We start from the raw sequence: 15,986 nt of genomic DNA on the forward strand, positions 1-15,986 counted from the left end.
TGTTTTAGACCAGTGGTTCCCAAACTTGGCTCTGCTGGCTGGAGAATTCTGGGAGTTGAAGTCCACAAGTCTTAAAGTTGCCAAGTTTGGGAACCACTGTTTTAGACATAGTTGCATGCCTATTACAAAATATGTCAGGAGATGATTATAATTTTCCCTTTTGTTAAGCTTTTGCTTTTAATTTCTAGGGAGTGGGATAATAGTTATATCTGCCACCCCGAAGGAAGGTATGGCATTGGGAACAGGATTTTGTTTACAGTTCTTTCTCAATCTGAGATTGGTTACCATAACAGAAAACTGATTAATTCTAAGTCCCGCAACTGACTCCTGGGCAGTGCATAGCAAAATATCTGTCAATGGTAATGTGGTTCTGACAAATCATATTGACCTGGTATGTATTGCTAGAATTGGGTTTGGAAAGGAAAAACATATCCAACTTTTTCAATTTATTTGCAGCAACATAGGATTGAGGGGGAAGAAGTATTCTTTGCATTAGTTTATTTTATTTTATTATAAAATTATTGGCCTCCCATATTACCATAAGGTAACTCTGAGCGGTTACAGACAAAAAAACAAAACAAAACCCAAAATACATTTACATTAAAACCTGAATAAATTAAACCCACAGATTAAAATCAAGGACACATGGAGAGGATAGCAACAGAATGGGTTACTCGATCAATCACATCCACTGTGCTTTTTCCCACATTGGGGTTGCAGGCCAACTGGCAGAGCCAGGTCTTTAGGCCCTTACAAAAGGATAGAAGGGCTGGGCGCCAACCTCACATCAGGGGAGCAAGATATTCCAGAGGGCAGGAGCAACAGCAGAGAAGGCCCTCCTCCTGGACCCCATCAGCCAGAACAATTGGCTGACGGGACCCACAGCATGCCAGCACAAGTGGGACGGGGCCAATTCCACTGGGGTTAGACAGTCCCTCAAATAACCTGATCTGTTCTGACCCCCCTTTCTCCGTCCAGGAATGACAGCCAAAAGCCGCATAACTCAAAAAGTTTCTTTTAATCAGTCCAAGCTCCTGTTGGCTGCAAGCCCAAATAAACAAAGATAATAGCTCTGGCAAAAGTCCTATAGCTCATAACAAAATGCAAACCCGGCTTCTCTTAAACCTCTGTTAACTTATAATACCCTCTTTCCTCTGGAACATGTATTTCTGCATACAAAATTATATACCAAAATTTATTTGGTCAGTCTCTTAGCATGAATTCATCCAAATATTTCTTTTGATCAGCATCTCAGATAAATATGCATGCATCTAAGTTTCCTCCCCTTGAAAGAGACACAAACTCTTTCTAGGCTCCTAAAGGCGTACATTTAGAAAGGCCATCATGCATTAACTTTAAGCCATTACTTTACCTGTGAAGTGGTGGGGGTTTGATCTTTGGTTTCTCAGGAACTGAGGTTGGAGTTTTGATTTGAGGTTTAGCTGTTGGTGTTGTCTCCAAATCCCGATTCAATTCTTCTTCCGTTTTCTTGATGAATTCATCATAGGTCTGATGATGTACAAAAAAAAAAAGACATTAGGAAGACTTAAACATTATCTTATTCTTTATTAAATTTGTTTTCAAGTATTAATCGTATTGAATATTGAAATTTGGAATTGTGTGTGTGCATGCATGCATGTGTGTGTATAAGATATACAAATCATGATTATTATATAATTTAACCTATGAAGATAGATTTTGTTTTTGTTCAATATTGTTATATTACTATCAGTATCAAAGCAAACTGAAAAGGAAAAAAATATTCAGAGAAAACGAGGCAAAAGAAAACATGGGAATATCACTATGTAACATATACACACATTCTATTTAACATTTCTTTCAAATTAATTCTTACCTCTAACTGTTTGATCAAACTTGCCTCTTGAGCTTTAAGTTTCTCTTTGAGCCTCTTCTTCTGTTCTTTTTTCAGTCTATAAACAACAGACTTTTTTTTCCGCACTTGATCTTTCAGAGCCCAGATTCGACTTTCAATGTCACTTTGATCAGATGTGGTTTCTAAAAGAAATATAAAATATATTGTTTAGAAAAAGTATTTTATATTTGCATAAACCTACTTTACCTAATCACTGTTAAGAATCCAATCTCAATCATAATTACAATAAAATTATATCTTATTTATTAAAAACAGAATACAACTTCTAAATTTAAGTGATATGTAAACTAAAGTGATAGAAACTATTTGTTCCTTTTACCCATTCCTATTCTTTCTCTGTAATCTTTCTGATCAGGGGTCTTCCCTTTTTCATTTCCCAAGTCGAAAATTGGTGGGAAATTGCAAATATGTTATATTTAATGCTGTAATCTACATAGAATTCAAGCCCCATCAATTCCAATGAAAAACTGAGACCCATTAAAAATAATTTAAATATGATTTCAAAAAAGGAAGTTGAAGCACTAATACTTACCTGATTGGGTCATGGATAAAGATTCATCAGACCAACTATATGAGATATCCTGAGATTTTGTAGATGACAACTGCTTTCCTAAAGACTTCTGTGTTTGTTTGTTTGACTCTTGCTTTGATAGAGATGCACTGCTTTTGCAAGGAGACTATGTCAAGATGAAAAAAAGAGCAAATAAGGATCACACACAAACACACACACACAAACACACACACACACACTCATACTAATTATAAACCGGGATGTATTTATAATTTATACTAACTACAAGCATGAACTTATTTTGATTTCTGTCTCTCTCAGGCAGGGGAGGCCAACTAGTTAGGGAAATATTGTTACTGGACAGAAAATGGCAAGGCTCTGATGGCCTCTCAGATAGCAATAGCAATAGCAGTTAGACTTATATACCGCTTCATAGGGCTTTCAGCCCTCTCTAAGCGGTTTACAGAGTCAGCATATTGCCCCCAACAATAATCCGGGTCCTTATTTTACCCACCTCGGAAGGATGGAAGGCTGAGTCAACCCTGAGCCAGTGAGATTTGAACAGCTGAACTGCTGAACTAGCAGTCAGCTGAAGTAGCCTGCAGTACTGCACTCTAACCACTGCCCCACCTTGGCTCTATACCAAGCAAGGATTTCCAACAGGTGCTTGCCCTATGTCCTATACTGCTAGAAAGAGAGACTTTCTGGATTTCTGGTTTTTCAAGGTATCAGTTTAATCCTATTACGTCTAGGACCGAACATATATATGCGTGTGCTCTTTCTTTTTTTAAAAATGTTGTATAGAATGAAAATAATCATTCCTGGAGAATCTTTTTTATGGTTTTTATGGTTGGCATCTGAAGTAGATATCTGATAATATTTCCCACATTCTAATCATATGCTTGCAGTTCTGAATTGGAAAGAATTACTTCCCTGGAATTGTTCCAAAATCAAAGCTATTTCTCCAGCACTCTTCAATTGGGGGCTCAGCAATTAAAGACATTGAGTTTGTCAGCGGGAGCTGATAGCCCAGGTTAGAGACCTGAGCACCATGCAACGAGATGAGCTCCTGTCCACCTACCACTAGCACTTAGACTTATATACCGCTTCACAGTGCTTTACAGCCCTCTCTAAGTGGTTTACAGAGTCAGCATATTGCCCCCAACAATTTGGGTCCTCCTTTTACCCACCTCGGAAGGATGGAAAGCTGAGTCAACCTTGAGCCTGGTGAGATTTGAACTGCCAAATTGCAGGCAGCCAGCAGTCAGCAGAAGTAGCCTGCAGTACTGCACTCTAACCATTGCACCAGTGACTCATCTAGCAGTTTGAAAGCATGTAAATGCAAGTGGATTAATAGGTACCACTTTGGTGGGAAGGTAACAGTGCTCCGTGCGCCTCTGGCATATAGCCATGCTAGCCACATGAACACGGAAAATGTCTTTGGACAAGATATGGCTCCCTCAGCTAAGAAACAGAGATGAACACTGCGCCCTAGAGCAGGACATGATCAGACAGGAAAACCTTTCCCTTAAATCTGCAAAAGACCTTGCCTACATGCTCAGAAAAACCGATACATTCATTTAATGACTGTTCAAAGATACAAAAGCACTGAAAGAAGTGACATATGACCTGTTCTCACATGACCGCTGCAGCATCTCCATGGTCACATGATAAAATGTATGTGCTTGGCAACTGGCAAGCATTTATAACAGATTCACTGTCCTGGGTCATGCGATTACCCTTTGTAATCATTCCACCTGGCTTCCGACAAGCAAAGTCTATGGGGGATGTCAAATTCACTTAACAACTGCATGATTCACTTAATAATTGCAGGGATTCTCTTAATAATGTGGAGAAAAAATAGTAAAATACTGCGTAATTCCTTTAACAATTGCCTTGCTTAACAACACAAATTTGGGGCTCAATTGTAGTCATAAATTGAGGTCTATCTATAGTTTCATTTCAACTATACTTAAAATATTGTTATGTTTTGAACTAGATCTAAGAAGACCTGAAAAACTGAAATGCAAAGAAATAAATAAAATGAAGGCACTATATAAAAATGATATGAAAAGCATAGAGAAAAGGTATTGAAAAGCGAAGAAAATGGGGGAAAATAAAGAAAAGATTAAGCTAAAGAGAAGATAGGCAAAAGGTTTGGAGTTTTAAAGAGGATTTATGGGAGATTAAGCAGCAAAATAGGCACTGTAAGTCTCTTTTAGGCATTCAGTTTTACCTGCTAAAACACCTGAACCTCAGTCCCAAGTTGGGCCCTGTCCCTACCCATTTTTTAAATACAGCCCTGAAATGACTATTTGACTTGAAGATAATGAATTTTCTCTGATCCTTGAATAAGGTTTTGAATATTAAAAAGACTGGAAGTTATTATCCTTGGGATTCTCGATTTCACATTCAAGATTACTCCCATCTGTTTAGGAAGATTTTTATGGGTAGAAAATCAATAGAATCTCAATTTCTCTCAAGGTCTCATTTAAAAATTGACCTCCAACACCTCTTTCCTAACAGTACTCAAAGCACTTCAAAACTCTGTTTCTGAAATCTGAAGTCAAACTATGGAAACATTTTTTTTTTAAAGGGCAGTAAGCAGTAAAGTAGTATTTAAGCTTCTGATATCACTAGCACTTACATTTATATACCACTCTGTAGTGTTTTACAAAACTTTTCTTAGTGTTTTACAAATGTCATCATCTTGCCCCCAACAATCTGGGTCCTTCATTTTACTGATCTCAGAAGGATGGAAGGATGAATCAACCTTGAGCCCCTTAGGATTGAACTCCTGGCAGTGAGCACCGTCAGCCTTCAATATTGCATTCTAACCACTGTGTGAGATGCATTAACCCTATTTTACTAAAAAGAAAAGAAGGAAAGGGAAAGAAAAACTTTCCCCAAATATAAAAAAGTGCTAAAATCTAGCTCTTGAGAGATGTTATTATGGGTAGTTCTTAACTTGTTTGACCTTTTGGAAAAAAATGACTTATGATCTGTCCTTACAATCATTGCAGCATCTCGCCAGATGTTCATGATTTGGACGTTTGGCAACGGACATGTTTTATTGTGATCACCATTTACAACCTTCACAGAAGGATTCTGACAAGCAAACTCAATGGGGAAACCAGATTCATTTAGTGACTGTATTATTTGCCTAATGACCTGGGCAAAAAAAAAATGTGACTCATTTAATAGCATCATCACTTAATGAGGGAGGTTCTGGTGCCAGGTTTGGTCATAAGTCAAAGACCATCTGTATGTCGCTTCAACAGGGTTTCAGAGGCTGAAAAAATAGTTTAGGGTAATCCCACTCACAAAATGTTGCCTACTTCTGCTAATGACAAAAGTCACCACCTTTTCACCCTGTTAGTCAGGTTTAGTGTTGTATCAGAAATCATTTCATCTCCTTTGTCCATCCAGTCTTAATTAAGATAGATTATGATATTTAATTAATTTTATGGTATTTGGAGATTAGGTCACCTTTCCTATTTAGATGATCTCACATTAGATAGCAACACCCAATCAACAGAGAAAACTACAGTTTAGCCCTCACTCAGTGAATCTGAGAAGAAACTAGAAAAATATGAATTATGAGTGCATCTATTTCACCTTTTAACAATATATTTTGTACATTTTAACAGAATTTAGCATGTTGTGTTACAATAAATACACACTGAACATTACTTTTATATTATGTGTCCTAGAAGTAGCTGGAATTCAGAATGAATATTTTTTTTTCTTTTTTAAAGAAAGTGTATGTTCAGACATTTTATCGGGTTTATTTACTAATGTAATATAATATTCAAATTAAGCTTTTAATAATCAAATTCACTTACAGGTTTTCCAGTAGAAACCAAAGATTTCGGTTCTTCTGTATAAACTATTTCTTCAGTTATTGTGTGATCTAGGCTTCCAGGCTCATCTTTAATCTCAGAAACCTTTGATGGAATGGACTCAACAACTAGATTGCTCAATTCTTCTGGGACAGAGCTTTTGCTATTTAGATGAGAGCAAGGTGGCATTGGGGAGTCTTCTTCACTGGCTGTGTCTGAGGGTAAAAAAAAAAAAAAAAGGAAAATGATCAATCCCTCAGAAACTTCCAGTAGTTTACTGACAGGCTTTTAAAAACATTTTGATACTAAAATACTAAAAATTAAGAAGACACCACTGAACCTTTTATATTTTTAAACATATTTCAACGTACAGTATTTGATATTAATTTTTACAATATTGATCAAGGGATATAACAGGTATCATTCACCATTTACATTTTATAGTTTATAAACACAAAAGCAAATTTCACCTCTTGAAAAAAAACAGATGTATCCCTACATTTATCACTATCTCAATTATCTAAATAAGAGTTATGTGCAAATAATTAGAACACTGTTAAAGAAGAATTGGGAAGAGCCTGTCTTATTTGAACCTTATTTAAATATTTAGTTTGATTTGCTGTTTTTGGTGAAGTTTGGGTTAAGATTAAAAGAGCTCTCTGAGGCCTTCAAAAACAATTCAGAAAGGTTATAGAAGCTCATGAGATTAGGAAGGGATTTAAAAAGATCTTCAAACAACTGGACATCAATTATTCCACTCCCCAGATCATCTACCAATTGAGATGTTAAAAAGAAAAAGAAAAAAACTTTACAATGCTTGTATTTACTTTTTCATGTGAACCAATGGTGGGATGCTTTTTTTTTTACTACCGGTTCTTTGGGTATGGCTTGGTGGGATTGGCGTGGCTTGATGGACATGGCTTGGTGGACGTGGCAGGTGGAGAATACTGTAAAATTTCCATTCCCATCCTACTCCAGGGAAAGGATACTGTAATATCTCCATTCCCACCCGATCAGCTGGGACTCGGGAGGCAGAGAATGGATGGGGGAGGGGCCAGTCAAAGGTGGCAGTTACAGGTTCTCCGAACTACTCAAAATTTCTGCTACCAGTTCTCCAGAATTGATCAGAACCAGCTGAATACCACCTCTGATATGAACATGTACGAAAATATATTGAAAATTTTAGAGAAATACATTTCTATATTATTATTTTATTTATTATTCATTTGCTTTTTATACTGAAATTTTATTTCTCCTTTAAGTAGAGCTGTTTGATACAAAAAATAAGCCAAAACCAATCATTTAAAAATTTGGAATAAGTATGATGTTTGAATGCAACATCATACTTGATTGGAACACAATCAGGTCCTGAATACATGAAAGCTATTTTCTGAAATGTAATATTACCTTGCACAGGTACTTCTGTTGAACAAAATAACTTGGATAAGCCAAACTTTTTTCACATAATCAGCACATTTCGAATAACAAGATTTAGAGCAGGGGTCAACAAACCATGGGCCATGGGCCAAATCTGGCCTGCCACGTCTAGACAGATTGCTAGAATTAAGCCTCAGCTGAATTCCCATGATGAATGAGGATGGGGTGTCCTAGGCAATAGCAACAGCCTATCATTGAACCAAGCTATCCAATGGCTGCTCTGCCCATGAAAGCAGAGACAGGGAATCTGGCCCTTTAAAGAAAAAGTTTACCAACTTTTAATTATCGTCCCAACAAGTTTCTACCTTTTGGATCAGATTTCTGATCTCCTGCTCCTTTTTTATTTGCTTTTATTCTAGGCAGCTCTTTTTCCCAAGCAGCTTGTGCTTGTTTTTCTATCTGACGTATCTCTGCTTCTTCTGCATCTAAACGTTGCTTCCACTGCAGCAGCTCCTCCGCGTACTGACGCCTCTGCATCAGTTTTTGCTCTCGCTTGGTTAAGAACCTGATGAAGAAACAGGGGAAACTGTTTACTGTTGTCCTGAGATGTATACATTCAAACTTCTGTTACACTATTTGGTAAAATGTTTCACTCGTATTGCTGCTGTGAATAAGAATTTGAGTCTGAAGTAACACACACACCACACAAACAATATCGAAGTTCTTAAACTGCCTCTGCTCTTCAAGAAAAAAAAGATTTTTTTTGTTCTATTTATATTTAAGCAATGCCACTAGAAAGCAGCATTAAGGCTACCAGACTTCTGAAAACCAGTTCTAGATCTATTTAGAAAGAAAGCTTCAGGGGTTATCATTTAGCAATGGAGTGTTATTCATGCTCAAAATTGGATGCCTTTTAAATCACTGTAAATATCAGGACATAATTCTCATTAACAACTGTAAATTAGAAAATGCACATCCGGCTCTCTGTCTAGGTGCCATCCCCATTATAGTGGTTTCCTTTCTCCTAAGCTATACTGAACAGATTTTCATCCACCTATAGCAATACAATGCCTTCCACTGTTCCATGTGACTTAAGCAACAAAGTAATTATTCTAAAATGGTAAATTATAAACAAGGTACTAAAATGCAAGTTAATGACAATATAAATATAATCAAACTGGAAAGCATAGTAAGTTAATATGTTACAAATGAATATAGCAAATTTATAATAAATAAATAAATAAATACATACAGTCTGAATCTTTTAAGAAAAAAGAAAAGTGAAAAAAAAATCCAATAGGACCTCCCTTTGGTATTTTAATTAATTTTAAATAGTATCTTAAAACTTGCCATCAGACAAAGTCACTTTATCTATCTTTATGGTCTCTGATAACTGGGTCAGAGATTGCAAAAAGTGAATAAGTCAATTTAAATACATATGTGTAAATTTATGAATACAGGATTTTCTACCAATCTTTCTAATCATCATCTAATCCTAGGACTGACTAACCCTACATCATTATCCATAATTTTCAAAGAACTGTCGAAGGACGTCAGCCAAAACCTGGCTGTGTCGGCAGGCCTGGGGTCGATGAGTTCCCTTCCACTCTCGAATCGTGTGGCTGTTGGTTGTTTTAAATGCCCTGTACTTTTTGTTGTAGTTTTTGTGTTTCCCTTCCCCTCCTTGGGTTTGTGCGCCGCCCTGAGTCCCGCCGGGAATAAGGCGGCATATAAATAAAATGAACCTTGAACCTTGAGTTGGGGACTAAGACTCTTATGAAGTAAAAGTGATGGTTACCATCCATCCATATCTAATTTAAATTAAAGTACCAGTATAATAAGGTTATATCAGATTAAGACATAGTCAAGTGTACTAGACCCTTGTACGCCCTAACAGATGAGCTCCCTGTTAAAGTCACTACCTGCTACCTTATTTAGTACACCTAACAAACTACCCATTATGGACATTAGCTGTGATGGTTGTAAAACAGATCATCATATGACTGGATTCATTTTATAATCCTTTTCAATTGTAAAGTGAATGATGTTATCATTAAGCAAATCCATTGTTTGCTGTGGACTGATTTTGCCCAAAACTGGAAGTAAATGCTGAGTTTCGCAAAAAATATCGCAAATCACAGCCACATGATTATAGGATGCTACAAATAGCCAAAAATGTGGGCTGGTTGCTGAATGCCTGAAATGCTCTCACGTGATTGTGTGGTATGGGGGCTGTTGGGGAATTGGAACCAGGTCATAAGTGGTCCATTTTAACTTCAGTCAGTTGCTAAGTGACTGTTTGTAAGTTGAGGTCTACATGTAAAATACTATTCGCACACTAAACAGCAGGGTTTCTGTCTCAAACAGAAAGGTTTGCCCATGCGATGATGGTGGTAAGTTGAAAATGATTTCTGAGATTGAATAACGGAGCATAGCTAAAATTTCTGCAGATTCTAAGCTCTCCATCAGGAGCTTTCATAATTCAAGGGGCTTGGTTGAGGCTAATAAATACTGAAATATTCTAATGAACCATAGCACAATCTGAAATCAACCTCATCTCCAATGCTTTTTCAAAATTCACCTAACTTACAACCAGTGAAAGACAAAATGTGGACAATTGAGGATACAATTTAGTGTCAAATTATACTACAAAATATAAGTGAACACTTCTGCTACTTTGCTGGCTGGATTTGGATGGTGCAGTGTAATCAGATAACTAAACAGTTCAACTGGAACCCAATATTTCCAACTCTAAAGGTTAAGTATAGAGATAACAAAAACAAGACAAAGACAAGTATGTTTTATATATGATATTTTTCACGTACTAGCCTCCTCCTAGCTTTCCATGTCTGCTGGGTAAGAAATTCCATGTTCTATATATCTTCAAGTTAGACATGGGAGAGGGATCCAATAGAAAGGAACTTTCACATAATTATCACTATTTTTCATTCTTTTTCCAAGAGATACAATTCCTTGCCAATTTTGTCTGATGATAATGATTTAAGACTTCATCTAGTTACGTGTAGCAAAGGTGAATACAAGCATTCTTTTCTTGGCTATTTAGAACCTTTTTCTATATACGAATTTGTCTACAAATAAACTATTAGGCTGAAGTCCCTGACCAAATTTATGGGGTCTATTATGGGACCAGAAATATTCTTGCAAAAAACTCCAAACCAAACAACCTTTGCAATGATGTGCATAATGTCAGATACTTCTCTTTATAATATTATTTTATTGCAATAGGTGTGATTAGAGTTGGAGCAGGGATCAAAAAGATATCTATCAGCACATAGACACTTCACCTTAGCTCATTTAGGATTTGAGACATAAAGCAACTTATAAAATATAGAGCTATATCTTACTGTTCTACAGTAATCACTCCCAAATCAAAGTGATCCCAATCCTTACTCTCTTCGTATATTTACTGAGAAGTGCTCCAAACTTCCTTCCTTTCCTTTCCAAATACAAATAAAAATCTTAAGTTTTCTTATTGGTTAATCACTACAATATTTATTTCTATTACAAATACCGTGGCACGACATAACCGCGAACGTCAAAAGCGCGCCGACAACACCGCGGCGCTAAAACCGCAATGTCAAAAGCGCGCCGACAACAGCGCGAAGACAGAAGCGCGATTTAACTTAAGGTAAGGTTTAGGGTTAGGTTTAGGGTTAGGTTTAGGGTTATTTTTAGGGTTATGTTACAGCGCGCTTGTCGGCGCGCTGTTGTCGCGCGGTTTTGACGGTACGGTTTTGTCACCGCGCTTTAGTCACACGCGCTTTAGTCTACCGCGGTTTTCTGGTGGAACCTACAAATACAAGATATGTTTCTGCAGATTGTAGAAAAACGCTTAAAACCTTCCAGTAGTTCGTGAAGTTTACCACTGTTTTTTTAAATGAAACGTGCCTCAGATTCTCCACATTCACTAAAAATAAAAAGTCTGAATGCCAGAGATGTATGTTATCAAGTCTCCAAAACTGCTGAAGTAATGGCCAATTAACTATCAAGAACAAAGGAAATAGGTTCAAAATCTATGTAGTTCTAGTGTTTTCTTCCACATTAGCTAACAATTTTCCCTCCATTCTCTTCCCTATTTCTTACATCATACAAAACTCATGAAAACACTCCAAGTTATTTCAGGGAAGATGCAATTACTGAAAGCAACAACAAAATATTCTGAATTCTGACTTGAACTCTCTTCTATGGATTTGAATTCTTATTTGGAAAAGAAGAATTTCTACTGTTATGGCCTTATACAAAACTATTTTTTTTTTTAAAAAAACCAATTTAAAAGAGATAACAGATGCAATTGAATAATGTTGTGCTGCATGTAATTAAAAGTATTCAAAACAGATTTTCCTAACAAATAGGACCCTAAAAGAGAATTAAATTTCAAAGCCTTTGCCTAAAGTTCAATTTTCCAAAACTGTTTTGTGCATGATCATAGAATCATACAATCATAAGAGTGGAAGAAACTTTGGAAGTCTTCACATCCAACCCCCTGCCCAGGACAGAAGGAGTCTATATATACTAATTACGGACAAATGGTTGTCTAACCTTTTCTTGAAAACATCCAGTGATGTAGCATCTACAAGGAGGCAAATTGTTACTGTCAAGAAATTCCTCCTTATTTCCAGGTTGAACCTCCCTCTGACAAGTATCCACCCATTGCCTCTTGTCCTGCTCTCAGGTACTATGGTGAATAAATTGAGGTCCTTTTCTCTGTGACAGCCTTTCAAGTGTTGGAAGACTGCTATCATGTCTCCCCTGGGCCTTTTAAGTAAAACATACCTAGTTCTCTTAACTATATGTATGAGGCGTTGTATTAGCCTCCAAACCCATTATCATCTTTGATGCTCTATTTAACAGGTTAGAGATTGCCAGCTATCTACACAGAAATGCCTCACTTTATACAGGGAAAGAAAGAGTTCTAAAAGAACTCCTAACCACTTAAAATTGAACGGGGCATGCTCAATCAAAGAATCTACCACCGAAAAAGGTAGAGAGTTACCTGACCAATTGGTTGTAGATATACAGCTGGAATTTGGGATGGAGGTTGGGAAAACAGACACTGAGAGAAGCCCAGTGGTGAGACGTAAAGACAGAGAAGAAGTAGTGAACAGGAGAGCAGTGTCTACAAAAATAAGGAGGAAGAGTTTTAAGCCGATAGCAAGAAACAGACAGAAAGCAAGAGCAGGAAAAGATCTAGCAGAGTTTTAAATGAATCTCAAGTGTCAAACAGCATCACCCATCAACAAGTAGAATCTTTCAAACTAAAACAAAAAATAAGCATCCCTTAAAATTCTTCATTCCTTGTCAATTGCTGCCTGTTTCTTATGCTAGCAACTTTATTTTATTGTGGTATAATGCTATAGATAATTCTCCAGTTGTTTAAATAACTGCATTTAAGGGCAAGTCCAATTATTCCTTTAATAGTGCATTTTAAAAAGCTTATTACACTATTTTAATTAGTTACTCCAACGTTTCAAGTTGTATTTATTGTATTTACTGTATTTATACCAATAGCAATAGTACTTAGAGTTATATTCCGCTTCACAGTGCTTTATAGCCCTCTCGAAGCGGTTTACAGAGTCAGCATATTGCGCCCAACAATCTGGGTCCTCATTTTACCAACCTCAGAAGGATGGAAGGCTGAGTCAACCCTGAGCCTACGTTCAACTATTGAACGCTAAACCAACAAAATCCCAAAATTAAACAAAAGCAGAGTTTTAGCTCATAAGATTGCGTAGTTTAAAAATGGCTCAAATCTTTATGTAAACTTAAGAGTTTACAGGCTATCATTTTGCTTCCATTTTCATATATTGCTTTGTACCACACAGCAAATTTTTAAATGCCTAACCAGAAAAGTAGCAAAAATTAAGGAAAAAATAACTGAAAAAGCTTTTAGAGCATAGAAGCTACTTCTACTAGCGAAAGATAGTTAAGAATTTACAAAGATAAGATCAAAACTAATATCAAAAGAGATTAATTCTTTGACAGAGCATGCTCCTATTCACATGCAAACCATTATTATCTAAAGATCAATTATGGTACACCCCAGAATCTTTATTAGCCAAAATCCTATTGGAGGCATCATTATCCAACTCATCCTCACCATTTAATTTTTTTTAAACCTATGCTATTTTTTTAATATATTCTTCCCAAACTAATATAACATCCTACCTAATTATGCCTTATTTAGCATTTATATCTGTATCTTGCTTTCTTTCCTCATTCTAAATGCGTGTTCAAAAGCTTTACTAAATTGAAACATTGGAAATATATTTCTTTTAATAAACAGAGGGTAATTGCTGTTCTTCCATAATCTTAAAACTTGAGAGATTACTTTTACCATCATATTATTTTTCTTCTATTATAGACTGAGATCCTTTAAAAAAATGTGAGTAGAAGTCCCAAGCTCTTAAGATATCACAAAAGTCATAGAATTTTTGTGTTTTCAGAGTAGTTTCTTGAAGGGTTGTGAAAAATTGAAAACCTAGGAATATATATCAATGCCCTATATGTATTCTAAAATATCATGCAATAAATAAATAAATTTTTATGATTGAATTTTTCACTACTACATTCAGTAGCTATCTCGTATAGTGCTACACCTTTCTTTTGATGTGAAGGAAATATTAATTACACATTCTGTATTATAGAGAGATGCGTATTACTACACAAAACAATTACCCCCCCCCCCAAATGTTAAAATTTAGCTCAATACAGTTTCAAATTCCAATATTCTATAGTAAAAATCCATTTTTCTCTTGGTAACTTAGAATTTTCAGGCATAAGAATGGATTTTGATTGAAGAGAATTCAAAAAGAAAAGCAAGTTTTAAAAAAGATTTATACAAACATTATATTACAGCAAGAATTCTGCATTAAAGTAATATAACTGTGTATATAAAATTCCTGTCTGTAGCTGCTGCACCAATTGTAAGAAGGGGCATATACATAGATTCAATGATAGTACATATGCTTTGCCTGCAGAAAGCCGCATATTCATTTTCTATTATTACCAGTTAAACATTATTTCAGGTATCAGGAACACTAGTTTTTCATGCCTATTCATAATGGAAAGCCACTCTGTATATTCATGTTTCTTAATATATTTAAGCTACCAAACCACCATCAAGATTAAGCTGAAATTCCACAAGAGCTGTTGGAAGCCATTTCTATTAGGAATAAAACAAAATACAAATTACTTCTCATCCATTCGTCTCCGCATTTTCTTTAATTTCTGCATGATACTACTTGTCTCAGAGCTGGAAATGGAGGAAGGACTATAGGCCTCTGCATCAGACGGCTGAGGGCTTGAGGAATGTGTTTGTTTTTTATCCTCTTCACTCCGGTGTTCCTAAAGCAAAGAAACAAATAGAAATCACTTAAGAATTCAAATGAAGACTGTACAAGGTTTTGAATCTGCCATATGCTCAGATGGGGCAATGAAAATTTCCTTCAGATTTCTGCAGAAGAGTTCTTTCTAATGCTGATAAAAAGGTTGAGCGTTATCAAGACAGCAAGCAGAGAACTCTTGGTGAATTTAGAAGCCTTCTGGACAGAAAGAGTACTGTAGAAGCAAATGGACAAGCTTTGCTTCTCTAAAATTGCCTATTTATAGGTTTCTAATTTGAAATTAAAGCTGGAAATTTTGCGGTATAACTTTTTATAAATATTATTAAATCAGAGTTTTTGATTCTAGTTCTCCAGATTAACTGTTTCCGATCCACTGTTCTCCGTGGAACAAAGTCTGACACTCCGTTTTCAAGTCTTCTTTATAGGTAGTCCTCATTTAGCCACAGTAATTGGGACAGAAATTTTTATTGCCAAGCAATGTAATCATAAAGAATAAGATCACATGACCATGCTGCTTAGTAACAACAGTTCTGGAAGTATCTTTTATCATTGTTAAATAAGGACCATGTGCGACATTAAATGAGAACCTTGTATTAAGTGCAAGCTCTGACTTCCTGCCAGCTTCCCCACTAATTTTGCCAAAGGAAAGATGGCAGGAAATATCACAATCATATGAGCACAGGGACATGTAATGGTCAGCAATCTGGAGCAGTTACTCATGTGATGGCAGAGATACTATGACAGATGTAACTTCAAACATCATCCCTAAGTACTGTTCCTTCAGCAGTACTACAAGTTGGAACAGTCATTGAATGAATAGCCATTAATAGAGGACCGTCTATACTTTATTTTTTATAAAACAGAAATGTTAACTTCTATAAGGGAAGGGAATGGCTTTTTTAAAATAAAATTTGCTGGTAACCAAAATACGTATGTGGATTGAGAATGATGATGTCGTATCACTTTCATAGTTAGGGTTCTTGTATCAATTATACACA

At 36.1% G+C, this 15,986-nt stretch overlaps 1 protein-coding gene across 2 annotated transcripts in view; it reads right to left on the reverse strand.

Annotated features, from left to right (window-relative positions):
* Positions 1-15,986, reverse strand: part of CEP350 (centrosomal protein 350) — an 86,739-nt gene that overhangs the window by 16,795 nt on the left and 53,958 nt on the right. For both annotated transcript variants that reach the window (XM_032226185.1, XM_032226186.1), the window contains exons 27-32: positions 14,838-14,989; positions 7,990-8,189; positions 6,251-6,462; positions 2,427-2,571; positions 1,856-2,016; positions 1,373-1,509 (exon numbers count right to left, since the gene is read on the reverse strand). In XM_032226185.1, coding sequence (XP_032082076.1) covers positions 1,373-1,509; positions 1,856-2,016; positions 2,427-2,571; positions 6,251-6,462; positions 7,990-8,189; positions 14,838-14,989 — 1,007 coding nt within the window. The remainder of the gene's footprint in view (positions 1-1,372; positions 1,510-1,855; positions 2,017-2,426; positions 2,572-6,250; positions 6,463-7,989; positions 8,190-14,837; positions 14,990-15,986) is intronic.

The sequence above is a fragment of the Thamnophis elegans genome, chromosome 11 (genome assembly GCF_009769535.1).
Source record: "Thamnophis elegans isolate rThaEle1 chromosome 11, rThaEle1.pri, whole genome shotgun sequence".
NCBI classification, from domain to species: Eukaryota; Metazoa; Chordata; class Lepidosauria; order Squamata; family Colubridae; genus Thamnophis; species Thamnophis elegans.